At 37.5% G+C, this 23,738-nt stretch overlaps 3 protein-coding genes across 4 annotated transcripts in view; 1 reads left to right on the top strand and 2 right to left on the bottom strand.

The window, feature by feature from the left end:
• Positions 1–13,824, bottom strand: part of extl3 (exostosin-like glycosyltransferase 3) — a 36,753-nt gene extending 22,929 nt beyond the window's left edge. Inside the window, exon 1 of the mRNA XM_079255364.1 lies at positions 13,701–13,824. The gene's annotated coding sequence lies outside the window, so the exon portion shown is untranslated. The remainder of the gene's footprint in view (positions 1–13,700) is intronic.
• A 1,772-nt stretch (positions 13,825–15,596) lies between these two features.
• On the top strand, positions 15,597–21,624 carry riox1 (ribosomal oxygenase 1). Of its 2 annotated transcripts, none has more exons than XM_079255356.1 (15): positions 15,597–15,734; positions 15,901–16,059; positions 16,168–16,307; positions 17,604–17,703; positions 17,907–18,020; positions 18,351–18,457; positions 18,532–18,639; positions 18,920–18,954; positions 19,659–19,837; positions 20,360–20,464; positions 20,546–20,687; positions 20,777–20,897; positions 20,983–21,082; positions 21,160–21,246; positions 21,450–21,624. In XM_079255356.1, the coding sequence occupies exons 1-15, from the start codon at positions 15,648–15,650 to the stop codon at positions 21,507–21,509; spliced, it is 1,644 nt and encodes a 547-aa protein (XP_079111482.1). In that variant the 5' UTR covers positions 15,597–15,647; the 3' UTR covers positions 21,510–21,624. The 2 variants fall into 2 exon arrangements, with proteins under 2 accessions (XP_079111482.1, XP_079111483.1); XM_079255357.1 differs by having other exon boundaries at positions 16,171–16,307.
• Positions 21,625–21,740: 116 nt separating this feature from the next.
• On the bottom strand, positions 21,741–23,723 carry ndufb1 (NADH:ubiquinone oxidoreductase subunit B1). The gene is made up of 3 exons (XM_079255358.1): positions 23,612–23,723; positions 22,703–22,847; positions 21,741–21,920 (listed from the first exon to the last, which is right to left on the bottom strand). The coding sequence occupies exons 2-3, from the start codon at positions 22,840–22,842 to the stop codon at positions 21,884–21,886; spliced, it is 177 nt and encodes a 58-aa protein (XP_079111484.1). The 5' UTR covers positions 22,843–22,847; positions 23,612–23,723; the 3' UTR covers positions 21,741–21,883.
• Positions 23,724–23,738: the final 15 nt, after the last annotated feature.

Genomic DNA, 23,738 nt, shown 5'->3' on the forward strand with positions numbered 1-23,738 from the left:
CCACATTTAGGTCTAACCTGGAGCTCTTTCGGTGTTTTGGATAAAACTGAATCCATTCTAACAATATTTGTAAGTATATAGTGTGGTTTTAATTTTCCCAAACGGATCGGGTTCATTTGTAAAAACTTTGGGGTGGTGGGGGACACCTGGTATTAACAACTTTTGCACATGATAAGGAAGACTGCAGATTTTACAAACTACCATTGAAGTTTCAACATTACTGAACTCTTTTCAAGGTTAATTGGCATCTGTCTTCATACAATTTCTTCTTTATGCTCTTTCCAGCCAGAAAAAGCCAGTCTGATGCTGACCCGTCGCATCTGTTGCTCTGTTACTTTCTCTTTTTCTCTTTCTTTTACTCTCTTCCTTTAAAATGGTCCTCTAGCATATCTTTGCTGAATCAACCATGATGCACGTTTATAAAGGCCAGTGTGTTGGTATCGGGAGCTGGCTTGAGAAGCACAGCTGTCATGTGAAGCCATGGGCTGTGAGAGAAAAAAAAAAGTGAAGTGCAGTTTTTCCGTTTTTTTTCGTTTGTTTATTTTTTAACAGCAGGGCAATGGCGGCTCCAGAAGTGTACATAATTTTAGTTTGGGGAAAGTTGAGTAATATTGCTTTAAAGGTGGAGTATGTAAGATTTTCAATGTTTTCAAAATAAATTAACTAAGAAAATAACTACAATCATAATTAGATAGTTTTTTTTAAAACATGCAAGTTCCAGTCTGTCCATATTTGATGTGTTATTAAATTACAAGTTTAATTAATGACAAAGACCCTTCTTAAATGTTTGCCTAACAGTAAAAAAAAAAAAGTGCTTTTTGTCATTTGTCTTTAATTAAACTTGTAATTTAATAACACATCAAATATGGACAGACTGGAACCTACACATTCAAAAAACTATCTAATTATGATTGTAGTTATTTTATTAGTAAATTTATTTAGAAAATATTGAAAATCTTACATACTCCATCCTTAAAATCTGATTGTCCCTTCCATAATGTCACAGATGAGGAGTACTGACTCACCAATGCCAGTGAGTTGTTCACAAAATGAGTCAGTCTCTTCACTATCAAACAGAGATTTATCAGAAAAGTAGTAGAAAAAAAACTGACTGCATTCATAAATTCCTTCTTTTGACAAACTCAAATCAAGTACTGATGCAGTTCAGAGCTTATCTAACTTTAGACATTTATGTTAGCTTTTCCTGTGCTCAGAGAGCAACCACTCAATGAACTTAAATCACTTTAAGTGCCTCTTCCAAGATATATTTTTCACATCCCTTTTGTGCAGGAATGCTGGGCTCTGATCTCTGAGGGCTGCTGTTTGACAACATTTAGATGTTTCCTGTTTGTACAGAGCTGACTCACATTAAGCAGAAATTAAATTTAAACCATGTGTGTTGGAGCAGGGAACCAAAAAAAATAAAAAATTCAAGATAGACCTCACAGATCAACATTATACATCCCTGCTTTCTGATGTATTCTTCATTATTGTAGAGCCACACTGCAGAGAGTTCACAGTCAGTGATTTTTTTTTATTCATATGGTACCTTTCAATACAAAAATCACAAAATGCTTCACAAAGCAGTGAATGTTTTGCTTTTTTATAAACACTTATCTTAATATTCTAGGTTTGTACATCAAACAATGCTGCATGCACAAGCTGCTTGTGAATGCACTTTGCCATTTCTCTTTGCTGACCAGCATTTATAAACACTAAATATACAACAGTATTTCGGTTGAGATCCATACTAAATAAAACATTCGACAATGTTCATAAATGTAGTTGCAAAAGCTGTTTATACAACTGATGCATAACATGGCAATGAATGCTGCCCTATGCAACAGACTGGTCACATCTACAAAGCTAAAAAAAAATGAATGTCCTCAGTTCACAGATGCTTATTGAGTGTTGTTAAAAGGAAAAGTTATGCAACACAGTGGTATATGTGCCTCTATCCCAGTTATTTTGGAATGTGTATCAATGTGCATCAAATTCAATATAAGTGAATATTTGCACACAAAAAAAAGAAAAAAAAAAGTTTATTAGTCTCAACATTAAATATCTTTGTATTGTATTCAACTAAATTAAGGGTTTAAAAGCATTTTCAAATCCTTTACATTTTGAAAAACATCCCAAGTTACATTGACATTTTGTCAAGTTCATTGGAATCGGGGTTGTCCAGCTACTCATGTTTGTCTGCTGCTTTGACTTCACATCATATTGAAGTCAATTGTTATTATTATTTGCTCTTAGATTAGGCAAACCGGATGCTGCGCTGGCTCTGGGCTTGTTTTTTTAGCATGTCAGTCAGTTTTAGCTAGTCACCATGACCTCTTCAACAGCCCCTATTGGAAGTAGCCCACTGGAAAAGCAGTCAGCACCACTGTAGTGCCAGTTTTTCCATGCAGGAGCTGGTGCCTTGTTGGTCTGAACAAAAAGACCTGGTCCCAAGTGGGCATTAATTCTGAACCAAAACTGGAACCACTTCAGTGGGAAAGGGGTAAAAGCAACACCCTCCTCCACATGAAAGATCCCCAACTTCTGTGAAGCTCTAAATATATTGACAAGTTCAGTCTTCACTCTTCAAAGGGAGTGTTTGTGGTTGAACGCATGCAAAAGGCATCTGATCCATTCATTACCAAAAATCTAATTACAGGCTACCACATGCTACTCATTTAACCATTTCATCTGCATAATTACCTTAGCCTGAGAATAAATGTGTCAGAGGAGTCTGAGGCCACAAACAAGCCTCTCACACACTCTTCCTGCCGCCAGAATAAAGCAACGCCTAACACAGAAATTAACATCAGCTATTGATATCTACCAACATTGTTTGGCTTTTATGTGCTTTACACAGCACTCTATTGATGCTATTCTACATCAATTTCTTTCTTGTTAATACCCACCTCATCCCTCTCATGTCAGACAAGCTTTGTCAAAAAGATGCAAAGAACTGTTCAATTAGCTACAGATGTTACCTTGCAATGCAGCAGTTTTTCGTGCAATTATTGCATCATATTTTTCCTTAGATTGCAGCCAAAATAATAACTAGAGTCGGGGGGTTTTTTGCAGCTAGGTGCAATGTCATATATGACTTGCCTCTGCCCTGCAAATTCAGTTTAAACCAAATTCCTCCAGACAAAATCCTCAGGACAATTTACAAGATGAGACATCACAAATTTGAAGGGAGCCGTCGACATTAGGTAACTGAGCTACAATCATGCTTTATATAAAGAAAAGTGAATCCAGCCGCCTCAACAATGAGAACTTCAACAGCTCAGTGTTGGAACGAGACAGAAACAGAATGAGGGCAGGGGGGGGGAAAGTCTTTTTGTATTCCAGAGTGGAAACTGATTGAATACGTGTCATGTTCACTGCCGCAGGGGCTCTCATGAGTCAAAGAAACCCTTTTCTGTCTCTCACAATGGCAGCATCTGAGGTAATGTTTAATAATGTTCTGTGAGGCACAGCGTCCACCAATACTTGACTTTCTATACGTAGTTCAAGAAAACTGCAGGCGGTTTCACGTCAGCAGAACACTTTTTTTCTTAAACTTAGGTTAAACTAAAGAGGCAATACCATTTCTTTGTACATTAAATTGCTTGTCTGTGAGATAAATGTGATAAAAAAATACTGACAAATATGGAACAAGATTGTCATAAATGACCCTTCTGACTTAATTTAAACCGATAGGTGACGAGTCCATCTGCATTAATATCCTCTTGCAAATGTTAATGGTGACTATTAATAAGCTAAAAAGTTTTTAAAAAATAAAGTTAAGTCTTTCATTTGCCATTCCTCTTCAATCTGTCTTTCCAGACAAGTGTTATTTGTAGTCAAATGAAAGTCAATGGATGCATGTCAATTTTCTGCATTTCCTTCAGCTTTTCTCTCTGCACTGCTGCTTCCCAAATCTCCTGTGGTTACATGTGACTTCTGCTCTTTAAGTCAGAGATCACCAACTCTGGTCTGAATGACCTGCAGACTTTCCATGTGTCCCTGCAACATGTCTCTGATTAATTGGTCAATGGCAGACTTGTGCAGAGCTTGTCAAAAATCCATTTGATTTGATTCAGGTGTGTTGCAGCAGGGAAAATACATACAGAATAGCGAGCCTTGGGGACCAGGGTTTGGAATCATAGCTAAGACCCACTTATTTACAAATTTTCTGCTGTAGCTCACATCTCCAAAGTCTTACACAGCCCGATGACCAATAATTATAATTAAAAGCTGATTTAAATCTTTGTCCACCTTTCAGTCCTTTGCTTTTTCTCCTCCTTACTCCGCTCATTTTTTTAATACTACAGAAAAGCTAAAATGCAGTTTAAGGCAAGCAGTTTAAGGCTGTGTTTTTCTCATATTTAACAATTGGTTGAAGTTTACCATACGTTGAACTTATTTGCATTTCTAACAACAATATTAGATGACAGAGATTGCCCTCCTCAAGAGTTAGTTTGGAATGACAAAAGCTAAGTGTACATGCACAAATATGTGTCATTTATTAACCATAATCAAGAGAATATTCTGCCTCTTGTATTAAAGCACCAACACAGAACTTTACCTTAAAACTCTTATTTGTTTGGTTTACACACTGACATTTATTATGCACCTTTATTTCCAGCCTAGGGCATTATGTCATCATCTGACAGCTGCTTTTCGCACATCTCACAACAACCTTTCACAACACCTCATTGCATGCAACTGATTATCAACACATTGGCCTTTTTTTTTTAATTTTTTTAAATGCACATTGTGACTAATTTAGCAAAGAAACCAAAAGAGAAATGACCAGAGGACATTATCAGACGAAAAAAAGAGAAAGTCACAGAGCAAGAGGGAAGTTAAGAGTCAACATCATATTTACCTTCGCTGTAGAGAACTCAATAGAAAAGACAAGATGCAGGACAGATGCTGGATAAACCTTCCAAGGGGGTGGGTGAGAAAATCTTCCAAGACTCAGTTTTACTGCTTTAGCAAGAGCTGCAGACGATATGTTCCATTTATATTGCCATTCACATGTCACAGATCATAATTTGATTCTTTACTAATGTCAAAATTATAGCTCCCCCCATCTAAAGTCCTTATCACATGTCTACACTAAAGTCTGCAGCATGGCCAATTGTCCTCTGATTAACAAAATAAAGTTTGGCTGTATACACAGCCCTTCATAGACCACTGGGGGATCAATATAACCCTGAGATAGTGGACAACTGTCAACACATGAGAGATCAGCAGTGTTGACACTAAATCCTTTCATGGTAACAGCTGCTGTCACTTCTTATTGCACTCTGCATTCATCTAAAAATGAGCCACTGAACAAATGTTTCAAATTCATTTTCACTGCAGACAATGCAGTGTCAAACAGGCAGGTAAAGGTTGTGACCAAGCTAGACACGGCTTTTACCTCTAATATTTTGTCCCTCCTATTTAGCCTTGAACCACCAGCTGGTTCGCGACCCCCCAGTTATTTTTAGTTATTTCCAAGCTAAATATTTTCCCTGCACAGTATTAGAACTGCAGATAAAGGAAAGCAAGTAAGAGGTGTTTCTCCCCCCTTTCTACTCTCTGAAAGTTGTGAACAGTCATGCAATCTGAACAGCCTGCAAATGGGAGTATGACTCCAAATATTTGCTTTGACTACTGAGCCTAATTGTGAGGTCTGTGCCAATCCTCTCTCGCAGCATCAACACCACTCTGTGCCAGCCCTGCAGTAACAACCACTGGGCTAAATCCAAAAATGGGAACCAGTTGGTAATCATGTGGAAAAATAGCCAACATTAGGCTAAACATCAAAAGTGATTTAAACCCCATGGGGTACCCTGCTTGTTCGCTAAATATGACCACTGTTGACATGTACAGCTTTTTGATGACATTGCCATAAATATTACTAAACTTGCTGACATTCCTTTCAAGATATAAAAGGAGCACATTTGAAAAAGATTGTCATTTCCAAAACAGAAACAATCGCAGTTTAAAATCAAGTGACCTGATTCTCATGTTGCAGCTATAAATGGATTTTGTTGATAAATTTACTGTGAAACATCATTAAAACAGTTCATGTTCATATTCTGTCACACCGTTTTTCTTTTCAGTTCCACTGTTTTTCGTTATGTTTTATGAAATTCTTCAAGTGAAGCACATTCTAGTGTAATTCTTCCCAGCTGCATAGAAAAACAGTCCATGTGAAGCAGCAAAGGAAACGCACAAGCACTAAAATCCTGCCCCACTAACTTATAAATCCTCTTGTTATCTTGCCATGGCAGCGGCAGCGGGCCCTGCTTGCTGTGTCCTCCCGAGAGCTCTTCCTCTTCCTCCTCCTGTGCAGGCTGGCATAGACCATAACAGATTGACTCAGCCTGACAACAGCTGCCAGAACCCCAAAAGTCTAGTCCTCCAGACACTGATGGATTGTGGGAGTGGAGCCAGGGTGATTAGCCCCTGACGTGGGAGAGTTATTGCTGTCTGCCACCCCAAAACTGATTGCACCTGAGTGTCGACTTCGAGAATTCACACTTCTTTTAGTTATGTTGTCAAAGCTCTCAGTGTTTCAATTCGATATGTCAATGATAAGAGAAGGCACCAATGTTCAGGGGACATCAATCTACTGATAATGAAATGTGTAAAAAAAAATAAAAATAAAAATATAAAAAAAGTGATGGCCTCATAAAAGCTTGCTTTCTGATTCGATTTGTGTAAAATACTTTAAAAATATCAAGTTATATCGGATTCTTTTACCTTAGAACCCTAAGGTATTCTAAGGGACGTACGCTAGCTAATGCACACTATAGGAAGACAAATGACGTTTCTATTTAAAGGAAATATTGCTCTCTGAAAATTAATTAGCTGAAAAATCCTGCAGCCTAACTAGCACACACAGCATGTTGAGCTACTATCTGCTTACTAGGCCAAAAGTAAAAACGGGCTTTGCCATCCATCTCTTTTCCCAACACATTTCGACTTTCATACAGCTTTGAGCTGCTGCATCTGCTCCTGACAAAAGATTTCACTCATGGTATTGATTTATCTCTTGCCTGGTGCAAAACAAAACAAAGCAACCACTTGTTATTCAATAAACACTCAGAACAAGCTGTCCTAACTTTTCACAGGAAATCCAAGTCCACAGGCAGCAGCTCCATTTGATGATTCATCCAGACCCTCATCACAGAGATGGCAATTATTACCCAAGCTTGCTTCAGTGCTCAAAATTTTCTCACTCAGACCTGTGAAATCTTTATCTGGCTCGGTTTATAAACCAGGGTTTCCAACAGAGAACTCAATTCCATCATTGATACAACTCGTTTTTAACAATTATCATGATTAAGCATCATTAAAACGTCCTTAAACATCTGACCAAACAGTGTAAGAAAAAAGCTTTTCCTCATACAGCTTTTGCTGACTGCAGATGGCCTGATGCTCAACATGATCTGCCGGGGTCCTCGAGGTGGACAACAATATAAACTGCATTTGTATTATCCAAAACAAGAGCTTAAGAAATAACTTGCTTGCAGGAAAGAAAATAAATCTCAAAGTTCAAAAGAAGCTAAATAAAATAAAATCTGAAAAAAGTGATGCTTCTTTCACAGAAACAGGGCTGTAAATCTTGAACTTAACCCGTTTTACAGACTCCCTGCTGGAATGGAAAGCTATAGTCCCTGGTGTATATATGTTTACAAAATCTGCTGCCAGAAGGAGAGAGAAAATATATTACATCCCTTTGGGAGAAATAACCATGCTAGTTGCCAGATCTGAAATTCAGAGAATAAAAACACATCGCGCAGCATGTGTGTCACTGTAGACGTGATGACATTTGCATCATCACAGATGCGGTTCTGATCTGAGGAAGCCAGAGAGCAGCAGCCAGCATGTGTTACTTCAAGACCACCGTGCATTGCGTCAAGTTGTCACTGCACAGAACCCCATCAATCAAACACCTTCTGTGATGTTGTTCGATGTACCTGGGAGGTGACAGTTCTAGCAAGCTTGCACCAGAACTCAGTAACTCCTGACTTCATTTCAACACTTCATCCAGAGATATAAGGTCACCCACCCATTTGCATCTAGATGAGAGAATATACATGATCAATTGTATGCAGCTGCTGACCTCACTGCCCTCTAGCAGTTTTGACATATTTTTTGGATTTTTTTGTTTTGATTATGTTATTTTTAATATCTGACTGCAATGTCCATGTTTTACAGTTGGTATTGGACCATTTTACTTGTCTAGCATTGTGGTCACGGTCTTGTTTTAAATAAGCAATGGGAATCAAAGAGGTTAAATGTTGCTTTATGCAGAGGTGTCCAGCTCCGGTCCTCGAGGGCCAGAATCCTGCAGGTTTTCTATGTATCCCTGCTCAGACACACCTGATTCAAATTAATTAGTAGTAGAGTTTAATCAGTTGTGCACGTCATTGGCTGTTTGATCCATTTAGTGGAAGCTAGATGTGTTGGAACCGGAATACATGGGAAACCTGCAGGACAGCGGCCCTCGAGGACCGACTTTGGACACCCCTGCTTTATAGTTTAGGCATGAACTGGCAGCTTCCAACAAGTACCAACGATATTTTAATCTGGTAATGGGTTAAAACAGTCAAAAGTTGATTTGTTGTACAATTTTAAGCCATCGATGTGTATCTTTGTCTTATCCTTACCCTTAACTTACTCAATGAAATATCTTGAAATTAAAAATTTTAACCTAAAATTGTTCTTCTGGTATTTACCAAGACCTCCATTATGTTGTTAAGTTTACAAAAAAAAAAAGTTTCATGCTGAATATGAAAGAAAATGAAGGGATCAAAAATAGTCACTTGTCCCATAAAGGGTTCATTTCAATATCAAGATTCCACCTTCAGATTTGTTAGAACAAACAAAAACAGGAGTTATTAATTGCTCTGCTGAGTCCATAAAGCTTCTGTTAACCAGCTGTGGTCACAACAAGTTAACTGTTTTTGTCTTGTTTTTTCCTTTTTTGTAAACTTTTCCAGTAAAATGTCATTGTGACATTATAAATTTAAATGGCAAAAATTGAAATATCAACATGACAACAATTTCACAAAAATAGATTGACTGGAAATTGGACAAGCAGAGGTGTATTAATGTTGGCTGCGTTCCATTTAGAGGAAGTTCAGTTCTTGTACATTTTCTATAACTAACCAGCATGTACAGATTAGGGCTGGGCGATTAATCGGCTTTTAATCTCAATTACGATCTGGGTTTTCAACAATCATAAAAATAAAAGGGTGATTATTTTTCTCTCTTCACTTTCCTCTCCTGCTGTCTTCAGTTGCTAATCGAGCATCACTGTCATTGCAGCGCTGTGCTGTAAACTCCTCCCACAGCCGCTTTGGTTTCATTCAGACACTGTTGCCAACTTGGCAACATTCCCAGCAAATCTGGCAACTCTTTTTGTTAAAAGCGACAAATCTAGTAACTTTTACTGGAGTTATTCGGGACTTTTCTGGTGTTTTGGCGACTGACCTAAAGGCACATATTGTTCTGCAGTTACTGTAACGGACAAGCAGCGGGAGTTTCTCCCATCCTAAAGCACTCCCAGGCAGCCAGTCTCAGTCGGCTCCGGCTGCAGGTCAATGTAAAATAACTGCAGTAGGTTGTGGAAGTTCACAACAACATAGTTTATACCATTGTCAGTGAGAACTGGATGCATTATTTTTGTGTACATAGTTCGGCGAGTTAAACACTGTAATATCCCTCTGTTATGGGGCGTTACCATAGCAACGCGTTAATCAGCTGGTTTCATTTCAGCCGTCTTTTAATATGTGTGTAAAACGCGCTTCAGCCTGATAACGGTTGTTAGGCATAAAAAGTGCATCGAGGCCAACATGAAATCGTTTCCATATAAGCGGTGAAAGCGGATTAAACAACTGTGCATCAGACGGTTATAATGCGGAGTCGAAAACACCATGACGCGCAGCCTTGTTTAAAAATGCTGGAGAATTGTGTTAAATAATCGAGATCTCAATTTCAGTCAAAATAATCGTGATTATAATTTTTGTCATAATCGAGCAGCCCTAGTACAGATGCACAAGTGGAATGCAGCTCCTGTTAATGCCCCCAAGATTAAAACCATAAACTGAACTAGCTGTACATCTGCAAGTTTTTCAATCACACTGCACACTTTTCTGACATCAAATGCCATTTGTAACTGCTAACGTCTTCAATAAGGTATAACTGATGAAATGAATAGGATGGTGGTGAGTCAGTTTTGATTGAAATCTAACCAAATATAGTAAAGTTATAAACTATGAGCAACAGCTAAAGTCTGTCTATAAGAAAATTATTCTGAAGAGTCGTGGTTGAAGTTAAAACAAAGAAGAAGCTCTGACTCCATCATCTTTAACTCATATTTCTATCATTGTTCCCCAGCAGGCAAGCTAACAATCCAGGACAATAAATAATTATAACCCACAAATATGACTAAAATCATAAATAAAAACAGTCTAAAAGTAATACTTCAGTCTTGGATGGTCCAGGGCCAAACTAAACCTTATATTTGGTCATAAAAACTACTGTTCTTCTTCAACCCCACTGGGACTTTTCACGGCAGATATTCTGGCCTGTGACAGCAGGAAGGAAAAAGCACAGATGTAACTAATAATATCAATAAAGACTTTCAGTGATCCAGCGCTTTTCACATAACTTGAGATGTGAAGCTAAGCAACCTCAAGAAAAACCAACAAAGATTAATATTAGATCTGCGGTGTTTCTTGTACCATAACATGACAAATATCTGGTGTAACATAAAAAGGAAATAACCCAAGACAGCAGCACATTACTATATAAGGTCACTTTGAAATAAGCCACACACTAGATAGACAAACTCTAAACATCTTATCTGTTTAAAATGTTGGGAAAAAAAAAACTCTAATTGACACTAACCTTTTTAAATTAACATCCAGCATGCCATTTTGAGGTTTCATTACCAATCTATCCATCTTTTACCAAGCTATCTTACAGCTCTGTTGGACATTTTTACATATCGCTCCAGCTGAGCAATACCCTGACAACAGCTTCTACAAACGGACAGCGAAAAGAGAAAAAGGCCATGTCAAAGATTAGCAAGAACAGCACATCAAAAGCAAATTGTCTAATCATGAAATGTTGATTTCGTCATTGCTCTGTCGTGGCAGATGGTGATTTCTACTAAATGCGACCACAGGAAAAAGAAATCATTCAGAGAAAGTGTGGCAGTGACTCCCCAGAGAAAAAGATCAATACCCTTGTCCACAGCGCATTACATGCAGCCCTTGGAAAGGTTTTTTGCTTTATGGTGTGGCCCAACTGAAAACCATTTTTATGACAAAAAATGCTTCCTGAAAGCAGATACTGATTTAATGTAACTGAATGTGTTAAAATCTATGAGCCATTTTCTTCATGGGTTTGATCATAACAAGCCTGTTTAGTCTATTTTACAATGCCTGAAATAACATGTATGTCATTAACAGAGCAATAATAAAAACAAGACTGAGATGGAATACTGCACCTAAATAGAAAAATAATAATCTGTACCAACAGCAGCATCAGAAGTGATACATTCACAGACAATTGCCTCGAGTGTGAGCCAACTCACTCACAAACACAACTGTCTACACATCCTTGGTAGTAGCTGCCAACTTTTGCACAAATGCTGGAAAATCATATAATTCTGTCAAAAATGCATCATAATAAATAGGAATATATGAGTTTTGTATATTTTATACTTACGCTTTACACTACAACTTCCCTGCATTCTCCTTCGTATGTTTCTATGAATAATCATATTCAGGATTCTGAACAAATTGCAGATGATCTACAATTCTGTTCAAGTTTGAGATTTTGAGGATGATTAAAAACACCTTTTTATCAAGAGTTCAATTAGACACATTGAACTGCATAGAACAGTAACAGTGACAAGTGAAACCTCCAGCTGTCTACAACTAACAAATCAGCAGCTAAGGGGACAACTGTGGGCTTTTAAAAGCTGAGAGATGCTGACAAAACAGTGTTTAGAGCTTTGTTGTAAAAGCTTGATACCGTGTAATGTGCAAAAGCAAACCATATGACAAGAGATGAATATCTAAGAGAGATAAATTCAACTTGTTTAATTACCAAATCTGCAGAGGACTATAAATACCTTGGAGTGGTTAATGACATTAAATTAGATTTCAACACTGATGCCATCTATAACATGGGCATGAAGAACTGTCAGCTGAGGTCCTTCAACATCTTCTGGATGAAGCTAAAGTTATTTTATGAGTCTGTGATGGCCAGTGCCCTTCTTTATGCTGCTGAGTGCAGGGCAGCAGGATGAAGTTGGCTGACACCAACAGACTCAATGAAAAGATCCGTAATTGCTTGTCGGAGTGTTGTAGGAGTGGAGCTGACTCTGAGGATGGTGTCAGAGAGGAAGATGCTGTCCAAGCTACTGGACAGGCCTTCCCTCTCCACAGCATGTGGGAGAGCCTCAAGGGTATGTTTACCAACAGACTCATTCCACCTCGCTGTAATACAGAACGCCACAGGAAATCATTCCTCCCCAAGGCCATCAAATCCCACAACTCTGCACTGTAACAGACATCTGAGCCATAACATCCTAAAAGTATTGTAGCCTAAATACAGTATGTGTCTGTTAGTATCACTGTTGTAGTATTTATATTTTCTTTGTGTTATTATGTTTCAGTTTATTTTTTAATCATTTTCATCACCTTATTCTAATTGTAATTCCACTCTTGTTTCTCTATTTTTTAACAAATTCACTCTGGCTTTTTGCCATTGTTTTAAAGAGCAATGCAATGTGTCTTTCTTCTGGGATTAATAAAGTATTTCTGGTTCTGATTAGTTAGTCCAACATTTATATGCAGTGTATGAATGTCTTATTTGTTTAAATAAAGAATAAACTTTTTTTTTTTTTTTTTTTATTCTTGGACATTGGTGATTTTCATTTGCATAGATTTTGCACCTTATGATAATGCCATGAGTTTTAATACAAAAATCTACTGAATGGTGGTAATAAATGCAAACTTTTACTTTTAAAAGGTTAAGTAGAAGACTTTTTAAATTAGTTAAAAGCTAAACTTACCCCTTTTCCCCATCTTTAAGACATGGCTGACATTTATTTAAAAAAAAAAAAAAAACGTTCTTATCACTTCCTTTTAGCACCTTTCGTAACTATATTAGCTGTATTGACCAGCAAGACTTTAGATAGCCCTCATAAGCTGATCACATTAAATAATCAGTTTTCTTTCTTTCTCTTTTTTCCTATTGATGTGGCACTCGACTGCCATTACAAGGGTGGTAGTTTTTATGGATGTTATCTGACTTAAGATATAAATAAGAACACAAATACTGTGTATGGACATATTCAGACCCCATCGCTGCACAGCAGCATGAACTACACCGGCCGGGTTGACGTGTGCCTCCAACGACATCAAGGCAAAACAGACTGTCGACTTGCACAGATTTTTTTTTTATTTTTTTTAATGCTTTTAAGTCCTTCCCCTCCTCTAATTAATTTCATCACAAGATATATGTGTCAATTAAAGTAAAGCCAAGGCATAGCTGCTGAAGATAAAAGCTGTTGCAAGGGAAGACACAAGAAGCCATGTCTCCCCTGGTTAATTAGCTAGCCTGCTAGCCATCAGTGGTCACAACAAAATGCTCTGAACTACACTGGCAGACCAATGTTAGCTCCAGAGGCTACGCACCTCAACACAAGCGTCCAGGATGTCCTAAAAACTGACAGAAATCCGTTCCAGAGGCTTGACAAAAGGTAAAAATCATGCAGTGTTGAAATTCTACGATAACAGTCTCCAACCAAGCCTGCAGTGTTGCAGCGTTTCAGTCTCGCAGAGCTCACAGCACCATTAAAAGCGGCATTGTTGGAGCGACGGCCGGACAAACAGCACCGACTGCACGCAGCAAGGCATTGTGGGAAACGATGTTGAGCACGGTGGCGTCCAAAGGGGGAAGGAAAGGTGGGACAATTGCGCCACCTCGTGGTCAAAGTGGATTACTGGAATTACACTGTTGTCCTCAGGGGCGCCGCCAGGAATTTTGGGCCCTATGAAAGACAATGGCGGAGACCAGTGTTTTTCAACCACTGTGCCGTGGCACACAACCGTGCCGTGAGAGATTATCAGGTGTGCCCTGAGAAATTACCCAATTTCATCTCTTTTGTCAAAAAAGCAGCTCTGTGTTCATCCAAAAAGGCCCTGGTGAAGATAATAAAATTCCTTCTTCTTGTGAGTATCTGATTTCAATTTAAGAGGCTTTAATTTGATGGACTTTATATTAATGTTATGGACTTTAAAAAAACATTTTGGTTTATGGTGTGACTTGTGATTTTTCAGTGAAAAAAGTGTGTCTTGGCTCAAAAAAGGTTGAAAAACACTGGCATAGACTCCCACCACTTGATCGCAAAGTTTGGATTTTTGTTTTTGCTTCAATTGCTTCAAGCTGATTTAAAAAAAAAAAAAAAAAAAAAAAAACAACTTTTCATTGGTATTGGTATGATAAAGATCTATGGCTATGTTTAACCCTTTATGGGGGAAGCGACTATTTTTTATCACTTTGTTTTCTTTCATATTTAGCATGAAACCGTTTTTTTAAATGTAACAACAGAATGGAGGTCCTGCTTCATACCAGAAGGACAATTTTAGGTTAAAATTTCTAATTTGAAGGCATTTCTCTGAGTGCCCCATAAAGTGTGCATGCATCCAACTAGGTTGTTTTGATATAAATGGTTTATCAGTTTATATTTATGCTGTATTTTACTACAACCTTTGAAAAAGGTATTTATTTTTAATGAAGGTTTAATTATTTTCTTATATAGTTTGTACATCTTTTTGGGCCCTTATCAAGTCATGGTGCCCATAACTCTGGTTGTACTAAATGGGTTTTTCCCCCACTTAAATAGAACTTATTTGGCATTTATTGAATAAACAATTGCTTTTAATTATTTTTTTTAAAAAGTGTCAGCTGTCTAATTTAGTAGCTATTAAAAATGTGATTTTTTTTTGTTTGTTTTTGTTTTATTGCTGTTCCGAATCTTCAGTTTATTCAACACAATCTTTACTGCAGCAATATTTGTTTAAATATCATTACTGTAACAAAATGGAAAGGTTAAATCTATCAGACTTGATTCACCTTTCATACAAACATGAAGGAGCACACATCCTTAAACGATGTCCTCTCATTATATACCAGTTTTAAACCACTTTTAAGCCTGAGGCACTAACAAAGTACTTTATTGACTGGAGAGACAATGAAGATCACATTTAGATCCCAGAAATGTAAAAGAATTTTTAATAAGGAAAGGCTGCATAAAAATAAATCATTACAAATCAAACATAAAACTCATGAAGTGGGATATTTTACCATAAAAATGTGACTATAAAACTAATTTAATACAATGAGGATATTAGTGTCTATGAATTACATTTTTTGCCTATCTATTGTTTTTATTCTTCTGTATTTGGTTTCTGTTTCAGTGTGTGATGAGCAGTTTTAAAAATATGCAATTTTTTAAACAAATAAATAAAGTTCAGGCTTTAGGCCTGAGGGTGGCGGTAGTGGGCTTATTAAACAACAACAGAACCGTAGAAGAAGAAGCTGCGGCGACAGTCGCCGGGTGATGTCGTATCAACTTAAAAATGGAGAAAAAACACATGTCTGCCTTTTCCTTGTATCAAACCTTGCAGTCAGATCTACCACCTCCTGCTAAGAAACCTCCGCCACAGGTACGCATTTTTCAAACAGGTGCGGTAGGTTTGACTTAAAGCCTGACTTTTGATAGATTTATCTGTATGCTTACTGATAAAAGCGTATGCATGTTTATCCCCACTGCCTCATCCATGCTTCTCGGATAATGCCTGTAGTATCATGTTAACGTGTGTGTTTTATTAGGTGGAAATAAAGAAGAAAAAGAAAAAGAACCACGTGTCTGCAGCCGCTAAAGCCCAGGCAAAAAAAGCCCAGATGAAAGCTGAAAGGAAGAAGATGCGAAAGAAGCTGCTTAAAGCTGCCCAGAGAGAGGAGAACCAAAAGGCAGCTTTAGATCTGATTGTGTGTACTTTCTCACACATATTATGAACATAATCTCTTCTGAAGTGACGGTTCTTAGGTCTTATTCTTACTTCACAAATATTTCTTTTTCTTTAAAAACAAAAAAAGCAGGAGGAAAAGGAATGTGTCATTGGAGAGTCATTAGATGCTGTGCTGACCGAGCTGGCAAGAGTCAACAACAGCAATGAGAGAGCCCGCAAGCTGTTTCAGTGGCTCATCAGCCCCATTCCTGTCAGTGCCTTTTTCAGGTAGCCCTCTTTCACTTGAGGATGGATGTTTCTGGAAAGAAATCATCTCAGCTTTCACTGTAAATATTGTGGTTTGTTGTTGTTGTTCAGACATGCAGTTAGTAGTTGTGTGTTCATCCATTTTGTATAACCTTGGACCCACTGGCTAAATATAGCATAAATTCCCTTAAATTATACAGACAGCATGCACTGCTCAGGTTTTTTTGTTTAGCTCCGCAGAAAGTGGGGCTTCCATTGATCAGTGATGGTTTCTCCAGCTCTTTTCACAGATGCTTGATCAAAATGAGATCTGGTGAAGCCCAAATGATACCTTGAGTTATGTGTCGTGTTCCAAAATCGTTAATTATGCACTTTTGCTGGGCACAAGGCACATAATTCGGGTTTTAAAAAATAGATAGTGGCCTCTTCAAACAGGAAATACATGGATGGCTTTACTAGTTTGTAGCAAAACATTCCCATGCCACTTTTCAGATATTATCAGCAGTGAATAGCTGCATGGTACAAAAACTATACACTCTCTGATGGTCTGCATTCAGATTTCAGACGCGCAACAGAGGTACAACTATGGGATTGGATCACACAGACGAGCCTTGGATTCTCGCACTCATCAATGTGACTTGAGTGGCTTTAATACAGCTCCAGCTTTAACTGGGCAGCTTTGACACTAGTTCATCAGTTTGGACCAGTTTTAGTAGTTTTTAACCACTTTATACCAGAAATATTCAAGAAAACCAGCTAATTGTGGAAATGCTATGACCTTGTCCAAGTTGTTCAGATCTTTACACTTTAACATGTTTTGCTGCATGAGTTGACACTTTCCAACAATTTACCTGTGCTATTACTAGTAGGTGATACTAATTATTTTACCTGGCCCTGATTTTAACACAATATCTTATTATCAGTACACATGAAGGTGTTTTGATGATTTACTTCACTTTTATGTATAGAAATGGACCCTGTATGAGTTAGGAAATTCCTCTGAATGAGATGCAACATAAATTAAGAGCATCAGAGGGAACAAAGACTGCACATTTTATGTATAATGCTCACAGTAATTATTACCAGGATGCATATACACTACCAGTTAAAGTTTGGATGCACTCTCCAATTGGATTTCATGAAAAAGTGTCCAAACTTTTGACTGATAGTGTATATGAACATGCATACAGACAAAGAGATGCGCAGTTAGTATTTAAAACTTTTAGTTTAAGCTGCTTTTTTTTTTTTTTTTTTTTTTACACCCTAGTTCTGTCTACATTCAGAATAATTTGTTTGTTTTAAACCATTTTTCGAAAGGGAAACCTGGGAAAAGAAGCCCATCTTTGTTCAACGCAAAAATCCAGATTACTATAAGGGACTTTTCTCCACATCTGAGTTTGATCGTATATTGAGAGAGGTAAGAACCAGAAACAAGATTTGGGAATGTAAAAGACAATTAAAAGAAGGGTTGCAGGTGGAGTGTACTGTGTCTCAGAACTGATTAAAAACACTACCTTTTTAAAACTTATTATGTACAGGCTTATCATCCAGGCAGGTGGAATTTTTGCAAATGATGCTAAAAGTTGAAAATAAACTAAGACGGATGTTGTTTCTTTATAGGAGGATGTTCAGTACGGAGTGAACCTAGATGTTACCAGCTACATTAATGGCAAAAGAGAAACCCACAATCCTCCAGGAAGAGCTCTGCCGTTCACTGCATGGGACTTTTATGAGGTGAGGACACAGGATTGCAGGCAGCCGGTTTATATTTTTGACATGTATTTCTCATGCAAAACTACAGTGAGTTTTAAAATCCTGAACGCATTTCAGATAATTGGGCCCTTTGCAGCAAATTAGCTGCACTCACTTTCTCTGTCAGAGTCATGAAAGTTTTCACTCATTTTCATATTTTCCAGGACCAACTTCATTAAGAAGAAGCCAGATGTGTATTCATACATAAACCAATATATTAATTTAAATATTTTCAGCTAGAATTAATTCTGTGTCTGTGCACCAGCTGCCTTGCTGCAGATTAGTAGTCATCATCAAATCTCCATTCCCCAGAGTGGCTGCTCCCTCCGCATGCTGAATCCTCAAGCTTTCTCCGCCACAGTGTGGAACGTGCTTTCTATCCTCCAGGAGCAGTTTGGCAGCATGGCAGGAGCTAATGTGTAAGAAGTAGCTCTAAAAATAAAGTTATGCAAACACTCGTTTCGGTTATTAAAAAAGTACTTCTGTTAACCAGGTACCTGACGCCACCTGGAACTCAAGGCTTTGCTCCTCATTATGACGATATCGAGGCCTTTGTGGTTCAGTTGGAAGGAAAGAAACACTGGCGAGTTTACAACCCAAGGTAATTAAAAAAAAAAAAAAAAAACATTATCAGTTGAAGTTTGTACGCACTTTTCCATTGGATTTAATGGGAAAGTGTGTCCAAACTTTGGACTGGTAGTGTGTACGATCAAGTATAAGCATGCGACTCTTATATAATTAAAATAAATTTCATATCAGGGTAATATGCATTTTTCTAATCCATAATTTTCAAAACATTGTAGAAGCAAAATTTTTGAAGATTTGTTTTATTATTTTAGGTTTCTAAACCTTAAAAAATCTTTTTTTTTTTCCCTTTCTAGGTCGGATGATGAGGTCCTGCCTGTGCTTTCAAGTGGTAAGAAAAAATGCATTTTTCCCTTGTTTTTTAAAAATGAAAAATAAAAAAAAAGAATTCTAGAGTAAATCATACATTTTACATTTATTTCTAATCATATTTAATCATATCTTACTAAATATGGGTTGTGGAGCCCACTGTCTAATGGCTCGAAGGTTGGCAGTTCAAATCTTACCATACCAGTCAAGCTGTTGTTGTTTCCTTGTGGGAGACACTTTATCCTTCTTGTCTCCAGCATCTGTGTTGCGGCTGTATGAATGTCTGGTATTAGACGGAGAGGCCGTTGGCGCGGATGGGGTGCCATGTTTCTGTCAGTGTTCTGCAGGGTAGCTCTGTCTGCACATGTAGCTTACCATCTCAAACCGTTCTGAATGAACGAGGAGTCGGTCAATAGATTCAATGTAATGGGATCTAGGTGCCTTGAAAATTGCTGTAATAATCAAAATTATTATTAGAATACATAAATTAGAACTATTAATTAGATTAAAATGTTACATTTTTATATTTCGTGCAAATTGTTTTGTGATTATCAAAGAAAAAAAATCAAATATTTTTAAACAAAACTCCAGAGTGAAATTTAACTTAATAAATGGTGGAAATGTCATTTGAAAATTACTTTTAAACATGCAGTTCTTTCGTTGGTGGAGCTGATTCACTTTGACAGGCATTTTTCTGAAGAATCTATTTTTATATATCTCCTCCAGCAAACTTTGACCAGTCAGAGATCGGCAAGCCGATCCTAGACATTGTGCTGGAAGCCGGAGATCTTCTCTACTTTCCTCGAGGATTCATCCATCAGGGCAACTGCCTACCAGACGCACACTCCATGCACATCACCATCTCTTCATACCAGAAGAACAGCTGGGGGGATCTGATGCTGAAAGTAATATACTCCAATTCCCACATTGTTCTACATGAAGGGTACAGAGCTATATAGTTAGAAAAAAGGAACTTCATGGTTCAACAACTTTATTATTTCAGCTGCTGAAGCAGATTAAAAGTAAAAAAAAAAAAAAAAAAAAAAAAAAAAAAAAAGTTTAAACCTATAATGCTCAAAGAAATTTTAGCTTTTGAAAATGGCAGTTCATAGAACCCACTTACATCCCATCAAGCATGAGAATGTTGCATCCAATTTGGTGAATATCCATAAGGCTAAGCCATGTTAATGGAAAATGTAATCACATCCAGTGTATCCATTACCGAATAATAAACAAGTTGTGCTAATTGAATAGGGATTCTAATTGAATAGGAAATTTAAATAAAATCACTCAAAATTCACTGTGAAAATTAGCCATATATCAGCTCCCACATAGTGTTAACTAGATAGTGATCGTTAGACTCAGCTTTTTGATAGGCTACATACATAAAAAAAAAAAGTCTTCATTCTTATTTTTCTTTGTTTCAGATTGTTCCTGCAGCCTTAGAAGTTGCGATGGAGGAAGACATAGAGTTCAGACAAGGCTTACCTCTGGACTACCTGACATATATGGGTGTCCAGCACTCGGACAAGGCAATTTTTATTAAAGTACTTGTGATTTACTGATCACTTGAGGCCATTTACCTTCATATGACCGAGTGTATCCTTGTGCAGGAGGACTTGCGAAGAGTGAAATTCTTGGCCCGAATTGAGAACCTGATGAAAAGACTCCCAAATTACGCCCCAGTTGATGCTGCTGTGGACCAGAAAGCCAAAGAATTTCTCCATGATTGCCTGCCTCCCAAGCTCACCCCAGGTAAATGGTGGGAAGATGAAAATCGTCCTATAAGGACAGTTACTGATCGGCACCCGTTTTTAATTGTCATTTTTAACCATCATTTATAGGTGAACTGATGAGCAGTGTGCAAGGAGCACCAGCTAGGTGGGAAGGTGGGACCGTTAAGGATGTGGGCGCACACATTACCACCCAGACCCAAATCAGAATTCTTCGTGCGGGATGTGCAAGGTGACACAGCTAGTAGCAATATAAGTGCTCCCTTCATGCAGAAACACAAATAAGTTATTTTATCAAAGGATTTCTTATTTACCAGATTATGCAGCGATGGAAATGCTGTTCATCTCTACTACACCACAGACAACTCCAGAGTTTACCACAAAGAGGAGCCCAAGAGTTTTGAAATACAAACAGAGGTAGGTATGTGCATAATTGTGCACCAGGTCTCCTGTTTTGCATAACTATAATGATGTCTCCCTCACTCCTGTTTCAGCACACAGATGCCATAGAGTTTCTAATCCACTCATATCCCAACTTTGTGGCAGTAGGAAGCTTGCCTTGTGATTTTGCTCAGGACAGGGTAGGTTTTTACTTTTGACAGATCAGAAATCTCTCCTTGCATGCATTACTTTAGAAATTAGGATAAACCTGGAAGATTTCTTATTTTTCAAGTTTTAATATTAGACCAAGTTATAAAAAAAAAAACCCAAAAAACTGCATTTTTGCTTGTGAAATCTGTAGTGTGTTTTCTTTTTCATGAATTAAAACTTTTTCTTCCCCCAGATCGCTTTGGCTGAGCTGCTTTATGAGAAGGGGATTATCCACACTGCAGGACCTTCATAGCCCCCAGAGATTCTTCAGTCCAGCTGACAATATAAACAGATTCCAATTAATTTTGTATGAAGCAAGATCATTAATTAAAAACCCTTTTGTCCCAAGTAGTCTTCATCTGGCTCTTTTGAAACGGAGACAGATTCATTAACATCTTCCCAATTCAGTTTTAAAATAAACTTTTCACAATTTTTAATTGAAAATGTTTCAAGTTATTCAACCCAAAATTACCAAAGTATGAAGTTAAGATGGCAAAGAACATTTTATTTACTGGTTGATACAACTCAAAAGAAGAGATACAGGAGTCTCCTTAAATAATCTAATTTGTGGACCATCCAATACTCATTCACACCACAGGGGACACAGCTTTCCAAGCAAGGGAACGTCTACTTCCAGGTCACTTCCTCACCAGGCTTCAGCTCCCTGAAGAGAATAAAAGGTTTTACAATATTGTATGCAGAAATCAGTTCCAGCTGATTCATATGGGCAATTTAAAAGGTTTACTTGTAAAAAAAAAAAAAAAAAAGTGAATCAACAAATTGCTAATGTGTAAGACAAAGATTTCCTCAGTTTCACTTTTCTTGGCTATATAATCCCACAACATAGATTTGTTGAATGGAACAAGACATCTAAGGATTGTTCAAAAGTTTGCTGTAAATGGAAACTTTATCTAAGGTTTGGGGGGTTCGGCAATGAGTGGAGACGCTAATCCTGGTCAAGCAGAAAACTCAAACTCAAACATGATTTAAAAACCCGAAGCCTTCATTGTAACATTTAATATACTGTAGAACTCTGGTGATGCATGAGAAATTATTTTTAATGTGAACACGTTTTACTTTCATTGATTCCCCCCCCCCCCCCCCCCCCACCAAAAAAAAAAAAAAAAAGTTCCTTCCAGGTTATACGACAGGCAGGTCCTTTTTATAAATGTATATTTTTTTTCACCTGAGGATTTCAACTGTAAGGTTGAAGACACCGGATGAACAAGAAACAAAAAACAATAAGGCTATAAATTACTTTAAGATTACTATTACTCCTCTGATTAGGGGGACTGTTTAAGGACCCCCAACTCTTCATTGTTGAATCTATGACTAGCTGCACTCTCTTTGTCAGAAACCTATCTGACTTGAACATCTCCAGATGAATCGATTAGCTCAATATGGGCAAGTTTTTCATCATCATGAAAACCACTTACTTTGCCTTACCTTTCATACAATGCACTCTTATTTCTGAAAGCTGTGAGCTTCTGATCCTGCTGCTTGTCAAGGTACCATCCAATCACGAAGCCCATGGGGACGAGTATGTGTGCCCAATACCCACGGGCTGCTGCAGCAATGTTTACCATGGTTCCTTTGGAAAAAAAAAAAAAACAACAGGTTGATCTAAACCTATAGTTTACAACAGCAATAACATCAATGTGGCATTTCAATTTCAGATCACTGCACTGCTGCAGCACATGTCTGCAGCATAGACTGTATATCGAAAGAAAAAGTCTGCAGTTATTAAAAAAAATAAAATAAAAAATTAATAGTTGAGCAACAATGGATGCAAGACATATTTAATTCACGTACTTGAACTTGAGATCAGCCTAAGAGTTTTGCTCTTTCAGTAAGTGAGGGATTTTTTTTCTTTTACAAAACTTATATGGCAGTTTAATCTAAGGCGACAAAACCGCATCAAGTTGGATCTGCTACCAAATATCTATTGAATAGAGCAATCATGTCATGGTAGTGTGCGTATCGACCTTTGGTATCGACACTGTAAATAAATGCTTCCAAACCCCCAAAGGATTAGTTTTTATAAGTTAATTATTTAATCTTATTTGTAATAATACACTTAATTATTTTAACAACTGATCAATGTCTGTCGTTTGGATAATTACAAAGTGCTGCTAAAAGCTGAAATTGATGCTGGCCCATCAAAACACTAAAACCACCACAACCGCAGCGCCAGTCTAGCTTGCTAGCTAAATAGCATTACCGACTAGTATGAGATTTTTAGCTAAGAATGTGAATCAATGGATATTTTCTGCTTTTTTTTGTTAATGACACTTTAAAGCACTCATACTCAATTAATTAAAAAAAAATTCAACACTTAGATATCCAAAATAGTACCTTCTGTTTCCCAAAGCTGTAGCCTTTTAGCTCCTCTTCCCTAAGCGAAGGACATTGGACTCCACCAACTGCACACGACAAGGTGGTTACTTGTACTTATTACTATGGTTTTTTTTTTTTTATTACG

Source organism: Telmatherina bonti, assembly GCF_933228915.1.
Source record: "Telmatherina bonti genome assembly, chromosome: 16".
Taxonomy (NCBI): Eukaryota; Metazoa; Chordata; class Actinopteri; order Atheriniformes; family Telmatherinidae; genus Telmatherina; species Telmatherina bonti.

Excerpts from the sequence above, each read along its gene's own strand:
- ndufb1 (XM_079255358.1), bottom strand. The coding sequence starts at position 22,842 with ATGGTAAACATTGCTGCAGCAGCCCGTGGGTATTGGGCACACATACTC. Across the intron at positions 21,921-22,702 it reads AAGAGTGCATTGTATGAAAG|GGAGCTGAAGCCTGGTGAGG; the intron begins GTAAGGCAAAGT and ends TATTCTCTTCAG.
- riox1 (XM_079255356.1), top strand. The coding sequence starts at position 15,648 with ATGGAGAAAAAACACATGTCTGCCTTTTCCTTGTATCAAACCTTGCAG. Across the intron at positions 18,458-18,531 it reads AGCATGGCAGGAGCTAATGT|GTACCTGACGCCACCTGGAA; the intron begins GTAAGAAGTAGC and ends TCTGTTAACCAG. Across the intron at positions 21,083-21,159 it reads GTTTTGAAATACAAACAGAG|CACACAGATGCCATAGAGTT; the intron begins GTAGGTATGTGC and ends CTCCTGTTTCAG.